This window comes from Myotis lucifugus, unplaced genomic scaffold, assembly GCF_000147115.1.
Source record: "Myotis lucifugus unplaced genomic scaffold, Myoluc2.0 scaffold_7, whole genome shotgun sequence".
Taxonomy (NCBI): Eukaryota; Metazoa; Chordata; class Mammalia; order Chiroptera; family Vespertilionidae; genus Myotis; species Myotis lucifugus.
The window spans coordinates 9,948,099-9,965,099 of NW_005871055.1; the positions used below are offsets into that span (position 1 = coordinate 9,948,099).

The 17,001-nt window shown below is 43.3% G+C and overlaps 1 protein-coding gene across 1 annotated transcript in view; it reads right to left on the reverse strand.

Annotated features, from left to right (window-relative positions):
• The window catches only part of LOC102428541 (guanylate cyclase soluble subunit beta-2-like), a 66,147-nt gene that overhangs the window by 44,637 nt on the left and 4,509 nt on the right, over positions 1 to 17,001 (reverse strand). Inside the window, exon 3 of the mRNA XM_023749122.1 lies at positions 364 to 458. Coding sequence (XP_023604890.1) covers positions 364 to 458 — 95 coding nt within the window. The remainder of the gene's footprint in view (positions 1 to 363; positions 459 to 17,001) is intronic.

Consider the following 17,001-nt stretch of genomic DNA (forward strand, 5'->3'; position numbering starts at 1 on the left):
AGCAGGCTGTGAAGTGTCTTACAAAGAAAATATGGAGAGTAGATAAACTTCATTCAGGCCTGAGTTACAGTACCTTTGGCTGTGAGTAAGTCCAATATTAATGAATAACAATATATATTAAATAAGGGGTTTTAAACAGAAACACACAAAAAACAGGGTTATATATTTATCAGTTGATGAAAATGTTGTGAGCAGAGGTTCCCAGGAACCTAGCTCTACATTTCCTCCAAGAGCAATGGTTGAATATTTGTGAATTCAGTATTCTGAGGACTTTATAGAACAGAACTACTTGAAATAATGAGAACTGATTGTACTTTCTTACAGTAACTCTAGGAAACCAAAACCGGTCCATTTCATACTCACCCAGGATCTTGCAGGCCTCTTGGATGAGCTTAATGGTGATGATGTCATCATACACTGTGTACGTCATGAAGGCATCTTGCACTTCAGCAGAATTTCTGAAAGATAAGTCACGGTGCAATAAAAACCCAGCAGCTGGAGCTTTGCCCCAGGAATATATCTACTGACTCAGCAAGATATAACATAGCAAGAGCGCTCCTGATCATAAGGAATGTAAGACAGTGGGGTGATTGGGTATAAATTCCTCCAAGAAGCCTTCTCCGGACCCCAATTTGGCCAAGAGTTCCCTTCTCAAATACCCACAGCAGGCTATGTGTTTAACAACTTAAGTCAAGATTCTTGGTCTTACCCCCTAGACAGAGCTCCTTGAGCAAGGGCACTGGGACTTATTTTTATCTTTGAACCTCCAGCAAGCAGTGCTGTGATTGGCACATGTAACAACCTAATACATGGTAGTGAATTTGGAACTCAGTGGTCTTGGAGCCTTGTTCTTTGAAGCAGGCAGAGCCACTGCTTGAGAATCTCACTGTTTTAACCATGTGGTTGTCTGGTTATTGGAGTTACTTTGGTCTTGCAACAGCTAACCAAACCTGGTGAAAAGAGGCTTAACCTGGTAGTCATAAACCTTGCACACTTGGCTTGGTCCTTGTATGAACCATTAAACTATAAATAGCAATTTAGTTAATCCAGGGGGAAGGAGGCTGCACAGGCAATGCTATTCTGAGAAAGGGAGGTTTGACTGACACTGAAGGATGGGTAAGCAAAGAAGAACATTCTGGACTGAAAGAATAGGCTCCAAGGCAGCAGAGAGAATGAAGACTAGAAAACGATACAGAACATTTGAGTTCATGTCAGAAGAACACATCATGGAATCCCAGAAATGGGAGAATTGTAGAATTTCCTAATTGTCCAGTTTCCACCCTATGCTATCTCTGAGTGCTGGTCTTCCAGTTGCCTCTTGAATGCTTCCAGGGACAGGAAGTTCACTCCTCTGCAAGGCAGCACATCTCATTTATAAACTGTTCTCTTTGATAGAAAGTTCTTTCTTAAGCTGAACTAAACCTACTTCTGGGCCCTAAAAATACCTTCTATTTGTTGAGCATCTCCTTTGGCCAAGAGATGACAGATTATTTCTGATTGTCCTTTTTACTGTTGAGGAAACGGATGCTCAGAAAGTTTAAGCATCGTACCAGGACCACCCAGTGGACAAGAGAAAGATCTGGACTCTGAGCTCCACAGCCCATATAATGCCTGCATTTGCCACTGCAATTTCACTGATTGGCCCCAGTCTTCCCTCCAGGGAAATGCAGAGTCACCTCCAGATGGTAAGCCCTCTAATATTTGAAGATCCTTATTCATTCTTAAGTCTTTATTTTTTTCTGGGCTAAACACTCCTTGATCTTTCTGGAATTCATCTTCCTCACTGTAAAATGAGGAAATAATACCTGTTCCACATTTCTGACAGGAATATTGATGAGGATGAAATAGGTTAACTGGTAGGAAAGAGCTCGGAGAAAGTGAGGAACACACACACATAGGCAAGGAGGAGCCGCAATAATGACGAGGACATCACTGAACCAGAAGCTCTCTGGGTTTGCCTCCACCTCAAGAATTCCTGTTTTGGTCCATGTCTGTACAGGGAGTCTCTAAGCATCGTCAGGTGCAGCTTTCAGAGAAGCTGACTGTAGCCCAGGGAAGATGGGGGGAGGGTGCAGTTAACCACCATCGCTCACTTAAGTGGGGTGCTCTCCCCCTGTTGGTATCACTCTCCACCCACATCCCCAGGGCCCGCGGGCCTGTGTGACAACACATGCCCTCTTTCTGGGCCTAGGAGCAAAATAGAAACATAATGGGCAAGACCCAAGTTTAAACTGGACATGTCGTGATGTGTTCTGAAGTACCCAGAAGGGGTGTTTCATCTCCAGGACCCTTGGAAACTAACAAACTCTGTGGCACTCCCCAGGCCTCTGATGGGAGCACACGTTCATCCTCGCCTGGGGTTGGTGGCCTCTTCTTCCCTGTAAGCTGAACTGATGATACTTTAATGTCAAATATTTCTTTGGTTTGTATATAGGTTGCACGTTTCTGGAATGCCAGACAAGCCCAGACTGTTATAGTTACACAGGATTGCCAGCCTTGTATATTGATCTTCATGATCTTGCATATGACACTTCCCACAGAGTCTGTGCACACTTGCATATACAGTCATTCAAACTGTTTCTTGGAACAAGATTAAAAAAATAAACCAATTGGTATCTTTCAAATGAGATAGCCATGCCTGTGATAAGAAGGAAAGGAAAGAAAAATGACCATCAGAAAACATTTTGAAGAGATTAGGGGTTGGAAAAAGCAACAAATGTGGGAAATAAACAGTTAGATGTTTCCAGCGCACACAAAGAGGAGTGCATTTCATGTAACATGAAAAATGTCAACCACATAGGTGGTCCTATATACACATAATTAGGAGATGTGGCGAATCAATATTTCACTGGGATCGTCAGCAATTAAATGTATGTTCTCCTTTATTTAGTTCCAACTAGTAAGACCCAAAATATCTGGGCAGGAAACTAATGCCAGATGCCTGTTCCAGAATAACTTGGGAAGCAAAATAAACATACAGATTCCTGGGCCCTGGGCTGGTGTCTGGAAATTGATATATCTTTAACCACTGTCTCAGATGACTCCCCAGGTCTGGAGAACACGTCTAAGATTTAATCTGACAAAGCAACAGATTAAAAATTATAGATCTTATTACATTGTTCAACATTACCAAGCTGATGCAATGGTTTCTAAGAGTCTAGAGTGAGCCATAAAATCCACAGGAAAATAAATAGCACTTTGTAGCAAGTTGCAGGCCAAGAAAATGGATCAATTCCAAGCTATGGGCAATTATTCCTTCAAGAGCTCCTTTCTGGTAGTTAGGCAATCCATGTAACAAACTTGTGTGTCACCAAAGCATAGCTGGTGAAGTCCTGACAGTTGAAGGCTGGGCCTGGTGTCATGACCATCTGGTATTTAGAAGCACTGATGGTCTTTCTAAGCAGTCCTCCCTCGGGCTCCTCCAGCTCCCCAAGACTTTCATCCAGCCATCTCCCCTATCCATTCTACCTAAAGTGCCTGAGATGGGCCATGTCATTTCCTACCTCCCAACCTTCCCACAACTCTCCCTCCATGGGAAGGGCCCTCACTACCTCTTATCTGGTTAACTTCTGTTTCTCCTTCCCAACTCAACCTAAGAATCGCCAACTTGAGTGGTTGTTCAGAGCCACAGTCAGATTCAGGTGTCTCCCTTCTGAGCTCCTGAGCCTTCCCACATTTATCTGTCTTAGTTCTGAATGCACATGTAACCTTTGATTTACCTGTCCACATGCTTCTTAGACAACAGAGTCCCAAGGGGCAGGAAAATGTCATTTGATTTTACATCTTTAATATCTAGTATTTTAACTGGGACACAATAGAAGCCTGATAAATATTTATAAAAGAATTTAGAAAGCTGTGAGAGACATAACATTTTAAAAATAGTTTTTATTGATTTCAAAGAGGAAAGAAGAGGGGATAAAGAGAAACATCAATGATGAGAGAAAGTCATTGATCAGCTGCCTTCTGCATGCCCGCTACTGGGGATTGAGCCCGCAAACCAGGCATGTGCCCTGACTAGGAATCAAATGATGACCTCCTGGTTCATAGGTTGATGCTCAACCAACTGAGCCACAGTGGCCAGTGCATGGGACCTAACTAGACAGAGGCTTACATGTTCTCTGTGTGTGGGTTAAAAGATCTGGGAGTGCATCCTGACTCTACCACAATTGAGATAAAGGACTTAGAACAAATCTCACTGTGCTTCCATTTCTTCATCTTTAAAATAATAGTTTGAGGTTAGGGCAGTGGTCAGCAAACTCATTAGTCAACAGAGCCAAATATCAACAGTACAACGATTGAAATTTCTTTTGAGAACCAAATTTTTTAAACTTAAACTATATAGGTAGGTACATTGTTATTAACTTAATTAGGGTACTCCTAAGCTGGCCTTTGCTAAAAACGTCCTCAATCTGATTGAGGTACGTTCGCTGAGGTCGACCCCTTCCAACTCTCCCATCCACACTCGTCTTGTATACTTGTTTAGTCTATCTCCTTTCGTTCATCCTCTCTATATGTCCAAATCATCTCAACATACCTAACCACTGCACAATGAGACTGCTGACTGACTGGCTCACTCAACTCGTGCATGAATTGCACGCGCCTCCATGGCCCGTTGGGAATGTTTATGTACAACCCCCGCTTAACCTCCCCTCCATTCTCCCCAGCCAACACAATGTGATTTGCTGAGAAAAACACTGGCACTTAAACCAACAGTTCTCAAGGTGTGTTCCATGGAACCTCTGGAAGTCCCAAAGATGCTTTTAGGTGTCCATGAGGTCAAAATATTTTCATAATAAATTAAGACATCTGTCTTTTTTACTGATTAATATTGCACTAGTCGTGCAAAAAAGCATTGGTGGGTAAAACGGTTGGGGCCTCAGCGTAAATCAAGGCAGTGGCGCTGCTCTGTACTAAGCAGGCTTGTCATCTTCACTGCCCCACCCTAGCAGTAAAAAATAAAATAAAAATGCTAGTTTCACTTCAGGTTGTCTTTAATGAAGCTGTAACAATTGTCAACTTTATTAACTCTGGCCCCGAGTACATCTTTTGAATAATCCATGTAACGAAACGAGAAGTCGGTATCCAGCACTTCCGCTGTGCAGGCCGTGCGGATGGCCACCTCAAGGAAAAGCACCTCCACGGGTGATTTTCTGAGCTGAATCAGCCCCTTTTTCATGGAACATCACTTTCTGTTCGAAAGAATCACTGACAGATGAACAAGGGTTATTCAGACTTTGATATTTGGTAGATAGTTTCCTTAAAAAAAAAAAAAAAAGAACAAGCTTAGCTTGTCATTCAAAGAAAATAACTGACAGAATTTGTTGCCAATGAGAAAAATCAAGCTTTTGAGTGAAAACTAGAATTCTGTAAAATTTGCATCAGCTACTGTGAGCTCATTAGCTTCTCAATTCTTAGAGGCTTTGATGAGATCGTGGTTTGATATTGTATAATGTACTATGTCAAAATTCATAAGATCTGCAAAACCCAGTGAGTCAATATTTTCCAAATGACTAATACATGATACTAACAAATGACAGTAAAAAGTTTATTTCAAAGTGTAACAAGGCCATAGGCTTTTCGCGTAAAAGTGTATGAAAAAGGTCATTGCTGTGGTTTCACACTCAACATTGTAACTGATCTTTGAGAAACTACCACAGGTGGAGCTTTCATGAGATTTAAAAGAATTTCCACAATTATCTGAAAAGAGTATTAAAGTACTTCCTCCCACTATATATTATTCGCATAGTTCAACAAAAAACCACAGATCACAACAGGGTGCAGAAAGTAAAATGTTGCTATGTATCTTCTAGTAAGTCAAGCATTGATGAGATTTGCAAAATGTAAGACAGTATCACTCTCCTCACTAACTTTTTAATTTGAATAATAGTTATTTTGCATAAAAGTATGTTATTTATGCTGACATGCAATAGGTTTGTTATTGTTATTTTTAGATGAATTAATATATAACCATTTTAAATTTCTCAGTTTTAATTTCTAATATAGTGAATTTCAATAGCTAAAAGATCTTTGTGGTTTTCAATAATCTTTAAGAGGGGAAAGGCTTCCTAAATCCAAAATGTCTTGAGAACTTCTAATTTAGACCCAGCGTGAATCAGATTTACTTTGGAAGCTAATGAAGCTAAGGCTTTGGGGCAAGAAGCAGCCCTGCCCAGCCCCCTCTCCTTTGCAGCCTGGGGGCTCACCCTGAATGCCCTGATGGTGTCCGGTGCCCGTGGGAGGGACTGCAGGCCACCCAGCCCCCAGAGCCATTCCCCTGGGTAGATTCAACAAGCATCCAGATCTTAACATGAGCTCCCCAAAAGCCATCCAAAGGTGAGGCTGCAATTCTCTGATTCCCAGAAAACTTCCCCAAATACATGGGAGGGGGCAAACGTGTGAGACATGGAGAGGAAGATTAAGGCCTGGTGTTCTCCTAGGATTTGCCAGCAGGAGAGAAGCATACCTCTGAGAACTGCTGGGAACGTTGTAGATGTGCTAAAAGGAATGTGTCTAAGCTATCAGTAAAAATACAAAACAATTTTTAGCCAACCATGTTAGAGGAATATACATTCTATTCTCTTTGTGAAAAAAATGATCTTATTAAATCATTGTCATAGAAATGCATAAACCAAAAGCAGTCAAATATGCAGAAAAAATATCATAAAAGTGAGTCAGATAGCTAAATAATGATAGTAATAGTGAATAAATGTTACCTTTAGGGCTTTTGGTGTTTATGCTATCTGTCAGGTTTTTAATTTTTTTTTCTCATTCTAAATAAGTACTCACTTTTGTAGCTAATTTTTTACTTGTACTTTTATACTCTTTTTAAAACTAGGCTCTCCAAATTATATAATGGCAGGCCTTCTAATGTCTGTTTCTACTCCTGCTAAATTTATCTACCATATATTCCCACTAAACAAAATTATTTCTCAAGCTTTACTTTCAATGGCCTTTATTAGAAAAATAATTAATATTTTGTATGCATAATAATATAATGTTATATACATTTCTTAAATTTCCTAAGCCATTGGATATTCTGATATGACCTTTTGGGGAGTAAATCTCCCGGTTGAAGTATTCTAACCAAGTGGATTTCTCCAGGCCTTCTAGTTCTAATGACCTATGACCTTAAGCAGCCAGAAAAATCAACAAGCATTCATGGCTAGGGATGGACTAGGAGTGGAGAGACAGGCAGCACCCTTGGTAAAAGTTAAACAGCAGTAACTCTCTGATTTCAGGTACTTTTTAAAAAATATATATTTTATTGATTTTTTACAGAGAGGAAGGGAGAGGGATAGAGAGCTAGAAACATCGATGAGAGAGAAACACTGATCATCTGCCCCCTGCACACTCCCCACCGGGGATGTGCCCACAACCAAGGTACATGCCCTTGACCGGAATCAAACCCGGGACCCCCGAGTCTGCAGGCCGACGCTCCATCCACTGAGCCAAACTGGCCAGGGCTCAGGTACTTTTTATCTAGGCTTTATTAATGGAAAAAATAGAGAACTTGAAGGGAGTAGGTGCTTTCAGCCTCTAAGGAAACAATGAGTCGATGGAACGGAGGAGGTATAGAAGTAGGAGAAGGAATGGGAACCGTCCTTTTCTGTCTCAAGTTGTTTTTCAGTGTATTTGAAGGGATTTTTTTTTTCAAGATTCAGAATGTTAGGAGCATCTTATTCAGTAAGAACAAAATCCCAAGACTGTATAGGGAGGGAGCCTTGAACTTTTTAGGTCATAGAGTTCTTGGGTGGTCTGATGAATACCACAGACCCTCTCCCCAGAAAATACATGTAGACACTTGTAGACATTTTCATAGATGATTTCAGAGGTTCTCAGACACTCTCAGGTCCATCTATAAACCTCTGGTTAAGACCTTGATAGAGAGAAGCCGTGTCATACTACCCACTTCCTACTAAATGGATTGGTTTGGGCTTGGTGGTTATCATCCATCAAACATTTATTGATTCACCTTACATTGATACACACATAGATTCATTCCATCTTCATGAACTTGTTTATATATGGAGAAGGCATGTCAGACATGGTGGATCTACTCATAACCTCTTTTTAGAGACCCTGCCCACCTGTTTGGGCTACAGGTACTTGACCAAAGTTGGGCCATCCAATCCTCTGTCTCAGGCTTCTGGAATTGAGACCCTGAGAAACTGAGCCAATCAGATGATGGTGCTCTCTAAGAATTAAGAGATTTGCAGAGAGCCAAGAAAATAGAGTAAATATGAAGACAGGCACAGAAATGGAAACTGGCCTATTGAGCTTCCATCTCCTCTAGGTCTCTCTGCACTTGCCACAAGCAAGCTCTGTGAGTCCCCTGAATCCTCCTAGTAACTCCCGAAAACTTTAGTTCACACAGTGAATTGCTGATCATTTCAAACAAAATTCTGGAGTAAGTTCTACAACCGAAGTGCCAGATGCTCCACCTATACCAGTCACCCTAGTTGTCACAGGTAGATGAGGTGAGCACCATTATTATTCCCATTTACAAGTGAGGACACCTCGGTTCAGAGACCTTAGCAACCCATTGCGGTTAGACTATCATTTCAACTCCTTTCCTTCTTCCACATAACTATGCATTCTGATCCTTAGCGACTTCTCTGCTTTCATCTCCTACCAGACTCTGGCTCATGGTACTCCAGTCACAATGAATTTTCTTCTCAAATCACCAAAGTCCTACCTCAGGACCTTTGCACTTGCTGTTCTCTGCTGGGAACACACATACTTCCCTGACTCAAAACTGGCTGGCTCCTCCTGCCTTTCAGCTCAACTATCACCTTTGCAAAGAGGTGTTTTTCGACCACTTCAGGGAAACTGGCATCTCTCTCTCTGGTCACTATCAAGTACCCTATATTTTTATAGCACTCAGCACAATCTGAGAAATTTTTATTTATTTTTGAAATTCACTGTTTATTGTCTGCCACCCACATTGGAATACACATTCCCAGTGCCCTTGTCAGTTCCCTTCACCACTATTCCCAGTGCTGAGAATTCTGTTTGGCACATACTAGGAGCTAACTAAATATCTGTTGAATAAATAAACTTGCTCAAGTCAAACAGCTAGTAAATGAGCTGGGAAAAAGGTAAAGGTGCATCCTACTCCAGGAGCCGCATTCTTCTCCGTCCATTAGTTGCACCTCATTGTTAAGTCTTGGTAACGTTTTTAGCCAGGAGATTATAAAAGAGTAGCTCACATAACTAGAAATCTATAAGTCTAGGTTATATGAAGGCAATAAACCGTGCAAACAAAGGAAGAGAAATATCTGTTACTGATTATTTCATATAAAATAAGATTTATATCATAAAATTTAGAGACATACTTCATTTTACCTAATTATTCCTTCTTAAAATTTGTGTAGGAATGGATGGGTTTCTCTTTTTTAGCTAAAATTTTATTATAAAAGCACCAGGAAACTTGTTATTAAATGTGGCTTGAAACAAATCCTTTTACACATCAAATAATCCTGTGTTAATTGGCATTTTATAAGATAAGTTTTCTGCACTACAGGTATGTTGTTTTTTTAAGAAGTTCTAAAATGATGCAATTTTCATCATTTATTAGCTAGGCTTTGATTTTGGTTTAAAGATGCATTGTTAAAGCAATCACAAATGTGTCTATATACAAACATATCTTTTGAGATTCAATGAGGCAAAGGATTGGTACTTCAAGATTAAAAAGGCGAAACCTAACGACAGACTCAGGACACATCCCCGCTGGGTGTTCTTTTCCCGGACATATTTCTCTGATTTCCTTGTGCCCTTCTGCACCCCTCATGCAAATGTCCTTATGGCCTTGGAGTTCCTGTGGATTCCAGGGCTTCCTGTCTGTTTGGGAATGCTGTGAGAACTGCCCCTCTAAGAGCAGGAAGAGAAAATATATCATTCCTCCCAGTGTGGTCACACCAAGGATCCAAGCTGGGAAAAGCCTCCTCCATCCACTTCTTGTGGAGAGCTATTTTTTCCCCCTGAATTTGCAAAGGTATGTTGACTATGCAACCTAAGCTCAGTCATGTAGGAGAAGGCAGGAGGCCTTCTTTAAATAGTGTATCTCAGCCTCCTGAACAGCTTGTTGTTTTACTTCCTTTCATGTCTCAGTGCTCCAACTACATCTGGTTATTTCCAGGTATTTTCAGAGCCCTGGCTCTTCTGGGCCATGAGCCTACCTGACACCAAAGGTCCTAACCAGGAGTTCAGATGGTACAAAGATCATGAGTAAAAAATGAAACAACAAAAGTTTATCCCTCCTTCTAATGGCCATTGGTGTGTATGGGGGTCCTCAGGCAGGGCTGGCTTATGGCCCAGACTGAGTGTCTGGGAGATCAGTCCAAAAAGAGGAATAGAGGCACCAAATTATGCTAATTTTAGGAAGCCAGATTTACTCTGGGCAAAGAGGACACCTTAGAGCAAGCATGTCAAACTTGTGGCCCACGGGCCGCATGCAGGACACAACGAATATTTTTGTGGCCCAGACAATATAACGGTAAGAAATGTTTTAATAAAAATGTTGTAACTTAATTTTTCAATATCCAGTTACACATAATTCTATAATAATAAAAGCATAATATGCTAATTAGACCTGACAGCCGAACGTCCTTCTGGATGACCTTCCTGACGAAGCTGGGGCTGCAAGGGCCAAGGCAAGCCGCCGCAGCTGCGAGGGCCGAGCCTCTTGCACAAATTTCATGCATTGGGCCTCTAGTTATTAATAACGAACTACAATGTTCGCTAATGACTGATTACTATAATCATGTTGCATTCATTTCCCTTATGCACCTTACGTGTAGCCACACCATTTCTCTCCACTAATACTAGCAGCAGATATTTTAGCAGCCAATTGCCAAGTCATCAGTCTTGGACTGATTTTTTTGGTGTGCACAACAGGAAATATTCCACTTCAGAGAACAAGAAAAATAGGTTTACTTGCATTACATTGATTAATTTGTGCAGTTATTCAGTGTCTGGTAAGTTAATGTTTAAAAAAATAATTTTTATTAAAATGTTCTGTTATTTTATGTTAACGATTACTCATTTATTTCAGCCCTTTGTATTCAGCATGTCTCTATCGAAATAAATCTACATTTCTATGAAAATTGAAGCTTTTCTTTTTTTGCAGTCCACATAAACTTAAACCTTGTTTATTTGGCCCGTGTTAGCCTTTGAGTTTGACATGCTTGCCTTAGAAGAACACCTGCCTCAACAAGATGAAAGGCACAGTAACCTGACCAGCAACAAAGTGGAGCTTATTAATATCAAACATAGTATAATGTTAATGGTGCCCCTCTCTGAGAGGGAACAACGCTTACTGAGCACCTACTATGTTCTGTGAATGAAAAGGGGCCACATGCTCACCTGATAAGCTCAGGGAAGGCCTGCATGGCAGCCTTGCATACTCAGAGACTGTAAGTAACCACAAAGGATGGTCTGAAACTAAAACTTTTTAAATTAAAAATCAGTTTATGGAGGGTAGTCATGTCCTAGGCTTGTATCTTCTCTGACAAGATTTTGAGCCTATTGTCTTTTTTCATCTACCATGACATACCTTTGGGATGTCAGAGTAACTTGTAACTTCTCTTTTTCTGGACCCCTCATGGCACAACCAATGCACCAGGGTGAAACCACAAATCCCCTCATTGTTATTGTTATCATGTGAATTGTTGACTCTTAACTATCTTGTATCCACCTGTGTAAAAGAAGCAGGTGTCTATCATCCTACTTTTTACCTAATCCCAGAGGTGTCCCTGCTTTTCTTTCTCCCACCTCCCTAATCTATCACCAGTGGATTTCATGTAACCCATTTGTACTTCCTCTTTTGATGATAATTTATAAAATTAAGTGAAAAACCACCATTCTCTGGAGCATTATCTCAATACATTGAGATTCTGCTTCCCAGCAATTGTCAACAGTTTGGCTCAAATAAACTCACAAAAATTCTTTACAGGTTTGAATGTTTCTTACATTAACAGCTCTATGAGGCATATTTTTGCATCATTTCCCTTTTTTCAATGAGAAAACAGCTTCAGAGAGGCAAAGCCACCTGCTCAAGAACACACAGTGCCAAGCAGCAGAGCCAGGATTCTAACCCAGTCCAGTGGGATGCACACACTACTGCCCTTCCACTTTTCCCCAACCCACCTGAGGACCAACATCTGCAAAACAGGCAAATAGTGAGCATCAGCTTTCATTTGTTCAGTGCTCACCACTAACCAAGAATTTTTTCTAAGAGTCTTGTTTGAATTATCTCATTTAACACTTGCAACAACCCCTATGAGTTTAATCATTTTATTATCATTATTTTATGACGAAGCCTCAGCCACAGAGTGTTGAAGTAACTTTCCCAGGGTCATAGAGATAGGGTAAGGGCCCACGAGAAAGGAATATATATGTGACATATGGAGACAGCTCCAAACCACTAGAATGTTTATCTTACAAGAGGAGGGGGGAGCACCCGGTGAGCTTTGAAACTTTGAATCTGATACTAAGCAGGGAAGGAGGAGACCGACCAATTAGGACAAAACACGGGGGACATAAAATGAGGCAGGGTCCAATTAGAAAGTAGCATGAACAGATAAAGAAGCTGCCAGCATTTATAAACCCACTGACAAAGAGACTCACTGGAAAAGGTTTTTCCCATTTTGGGACTCCTCCCCAGGGGGAGTTTGTATATGCTTGCAATAAACTTCCACACTTTTGCTTAAATCTTTTAGTCTACGAATTTTATTCTTCAAACTTCGTAGGACAAGAACCTGGAATCCAGCTTGCCATTCTGGGTATCAATACAAACTGTAAGCAATGAATCGGGGCTTCAACCCCTCGCTCCAGGACCCCTGCTGAAACCAGCTACGACTCCCTAGGCCCTTGCAGCCAAATCCAGTGACTTCTAGAGTACAGGTATTTTATTTCTCAAGTTGGTGCCCAGCCCATGTCCCCCCAATGGCCAGACTGCACTCACCACCTCTCCCTTCCTCCTTCTCCTAAGGCTGACCACATGCTCTGGCAGCTGACCTTCTCCTTCCAGTTTGTGACAGAGCAAATGATCCCAGTTTCCCATCTGACATGGGCCTCTGGCACCTAGCTCCTTCCTATGTCCCAGCTGTATAGGTGGTGCTTGCCTCGTCAATCCTACTTGCCTCATCAATCCTTCGTGATTGTGTTTTATCTGTCCTAGGCATACTACCAAAGCTCAGTGCATGTGGGTTTAAAGAGATGTGCCTCTCTTTTCACCCAGAGACTTGGTGAGAATAGAAATCCATTTGGTTGCCAGTCTCTCTCCCTTCCCCCAGGCAGTGTGACCATTTGAAAGAGAAGCCTTCACAGGCACAGGCCTGGGTTCCAGGCCTAGCCCAGTTACCCAACCGATGGCCCTCAGCCAGGTCCTCCCTGGGACTCAGTTTCCTCCTGGGTGACAGGAGACCATACCTCCCTTGCAGTGTCCTCATTGTAGATCATTACTGAAGGGGCTGGCCCAAAGTAAGTCCTTAATATGAGACCTTTTTTTCTTTCCTTTTCTTACTGAGTTTACCCTTGGAAACGTAACAGCCATTTTTTGGTGTGATTTTTTAAGTCTCAGAGTCTTCAAATGTTTTTCTCACCAAGGTAGCTTAGGCCTCATTTTCCTCACCTGTAAAATGAGGAGGACTTGGCTAGCCCGTGGTCGTCAAACTGCGGCTCGGGAGTCACATGTGGCTCTTTGGCCCCTTGAGTGTGGCTCTTCCTAAGCCTTAGGAGTACCCTAATCTAATCTAATAAAAGACAAACATGCAAATTGACCGCACCTTCACTATTCCTTAAGCCACGCCCACCAGCCAATCAGAGTGACTGTATGCAAATTAACCCAACCAAGATGGCAGCCGGAAGCCACAGAGCTGAAGCAAGCAGGAGGCTTGCTTGCTCCAGTGATGGAGGAAGCCAGCCTGCCGCAGGCTCTCAGCTCCACTCAAAAGCAACAAAGTTTCAATTATAGAAGGTAAATAAACCCCAAATACCTGCTTTCAACTGGCTGTTGCCACGGAGCTGGAGCGAGCAGGAGCCGACTCTGAGCTCCACTGAAGGCAACAAAGTTTCAATTATAGAAGGTAAATAAATCTCAGAATTAAAAAAAAAGAAAAAAAAGGAGAGGCTGGGAGCTTCTGTTGCCGGGGAGCTTGGCCAGCCTGAAAACAGCCCTCAGCCCCTCACCCAGACTGGCCAGGCACCCAGTGGGGACCACCCACCCTAAAGGGGGTGTGGCCAGCCTGAAAACAATCATCAGCCCCTCACCCAGGCTGGCCAAACCTCCATGGGGTGAGGCCCCCCGGGGGGGGGGGGGCTTGAAAACAGCCATCAGCCCCTCACCCAGGCTGGCCAGGCACCCCAGCAGGACCCCCACCCTGATTCGGGACACCCTTCAGGGCAAACCAGCCGGCCCCCACCCGTGCACCAGGCTCTAGCCTATATAATAAAAGGGTAATATGCAAACTGACCCTAACAGAAGAAAGACTGGGAATGACTGGTCACTATGACACACACTGACACAGGGGGCAGACGTTCAATGCAGGAGCTGCCCCCTGGTGGTCAGTGCACTCCCATAAGGGGAGCTGTGCTCAGCCACAAGCCAGGCTGATGGCTGCCAGTACAGCGGTGGTGGTAGGAGCTTCTCCCGCCTCCTCAGCAGCGCTAAGGGTGTCCAACTGCAGCTTAGGCCTGCTCCCCGCTGGCAAGTGGACATCCCCTGAAGGCTCCTGGGCTGCCAGAGTGATGTCTGACTGCCAGCTTAGGCCCAATTCCGCAGGGAGCAGGCCTAAACCAGCAGGTGGTCATCCCCCAAGGGGTCCCAGACTGCGAAAGGGCACAGGCCAGGCTGAGGGACCTCCCCGCTGGAGTGCACAAATTTTTGTGCACCAGGCCTGTAGTTAAGTTATAACAATGTACCTACCTATATAGTTTAAGTTTAAAAAATTTGGCTCTCAAAAGAAATTTCAATCGTTGTACTGTTGATATTTGGCTCTGTTGACTAATGAGTTTGCCGACCACTGGGCTAGATGATCTCTCAAGTTCCCACCAGTCCACACTTTCTCTGATCATAATTGCTCAATGTGCCTCCTTGAAATATTGGGAAAGAAGGATTATTTGCCTTATGAGACCAGAGTGTCTTTTTTCCCACCCAAACTGTGGCGCTCTAAGTGCATTAGCCCAGAGATGCCATGGAAATGGCCTGAGCCTGCCCTTCCTTAGAATACAGGGCCAGGGCACACGTGTGAGCAACCGCTGCTGTGGCCTGGTGCAGAGTGGGGCTGAGGCTGGGGAGCCTGCCTGGCTCCCCCTCAGTTTAGCCTTGTGCGTGCAAGTCTGCTGCACACTCAACTCTGATTATTTTATTTGTAAAATGGAGGTAGGACGGGGTGAGGAAAATTTTGAACTGATGTTTTTAAGTTGTCTTTACAATACAAAAGCAATGAAAACATATAAAATTAGGAAAATGGATATTAGGGTAAAAGTCAGCCACCCAGCATTGCTATGTTTCTAATTCTATTATTATTATTATTTTGGTCCTCTTTTTTTTCATTTGCATACCCAGTGGCTATGTAATTTGTGTTTGTTTTGGGAGATTTTGTTTTGTTTCTTTTTGTTGTTGTTGATGTTTTTACTTAATATTGTCATACAGTTGTATAGGCTGCTTTATAATCTTTGCAATCACCACATATAATGCCTATTGCTTTTGCCATTTCATTTGTCTTTTGGTTTGTTTTTTTAAAATATATTTTTATTGATTGCAGAAAGGAAGGGAGAGGGAAAGAGATATAAACATCAATGATGAGAGAGAATCATTGATTGGCTGCCTCCTGCATGCCCCCTACTGGGGATTGAGCCCACAACCCGGGCATGTGCCATTGACTGGAATCAAACCCAGGACCCTTCAGTCCGCAGGCCAATGCTCTATCCACTGGTTTGTTTTGAACGTTAAAGACAATTTTACATTTTATTATTTATAAATATAAGGCTACATTACATTGCATATCTACACTAATAAAAGAGAAACATGGTAATTAGCGTACGACTGCTACCCTTTTCATTGGCTAATCAGTGAGTATATGCAAATTAACTGTCAGCCAAGATGGCGGCCAGCAGCCAGGCAGCTGGAAGCGAACATGAGGCTTGCTTGCTGCGGACTCCAACGTTCCCCGCCTCACTTGCCAGCCTCTCAGCTGCAACTCTAAGCAACTATGTACTATGTTGCAAATAAGAAGCTAAACAAAACCCCAGAAACCGGCTTTCATTCAGCCGGGATTTAGCAACATTGTATCGATGTTTGCAGCAGCCGAGGCCTCAGAGCTAAAGCTGGCCCAGAATAAAAAAAAAAAAGAAAGAAAACAAGGAGCAGTTGGAAGCTTCAGTCACTCGCTTCCGGAAAACAGCCCTCAGCCCCTCACCCAGACTGGCCAGGCACCCCAGTGGGGACCCCCACTCTGATCCAGGACACCCTTCAGGGCAAACCAGCCAGCCCCTACCCATGCACCAGGCCTCTATTCTATATAGTAAAAGTGTAATAAGCCTCCCAGCACCTGGATCAGCGTGACAGGGGGCAGCACTCAAACCCCCTGATCGCCCTGCGGCTCTGTGTGTGACAGGGGCGGGGCCACAACCTCCCTATCCGCCCTGCTCTGTTTATGACAGGGGAAGGCACCCCAACCCCCTGATCACCCTGCTCTGTGCCTGATAGGGGGGAGCTCCCCAACCCCCTGATCGCCCTGCGGCTCTGTGTGTGACAGGGTAGAGCCATAACCTCTCCATCGGCCCTGCCCCGAGTGTGACAGTGGCGGTGCCCCAACCCCCTGATCGGCCCTGCTTTGTGGGTGATAGAGGGTGGCGCCCCAACCCCCCTCCACGGGCCTTGCTCTGTGTGTGACAGGGTAGAGCCATAACCTCCCCATTGGCCCTGCCCTGAGTGTGACAGGGTGCAGCGCCCACAACCCCCTGATCGGCCCTGCTCTGTGTGTGACAGGGGGCGGT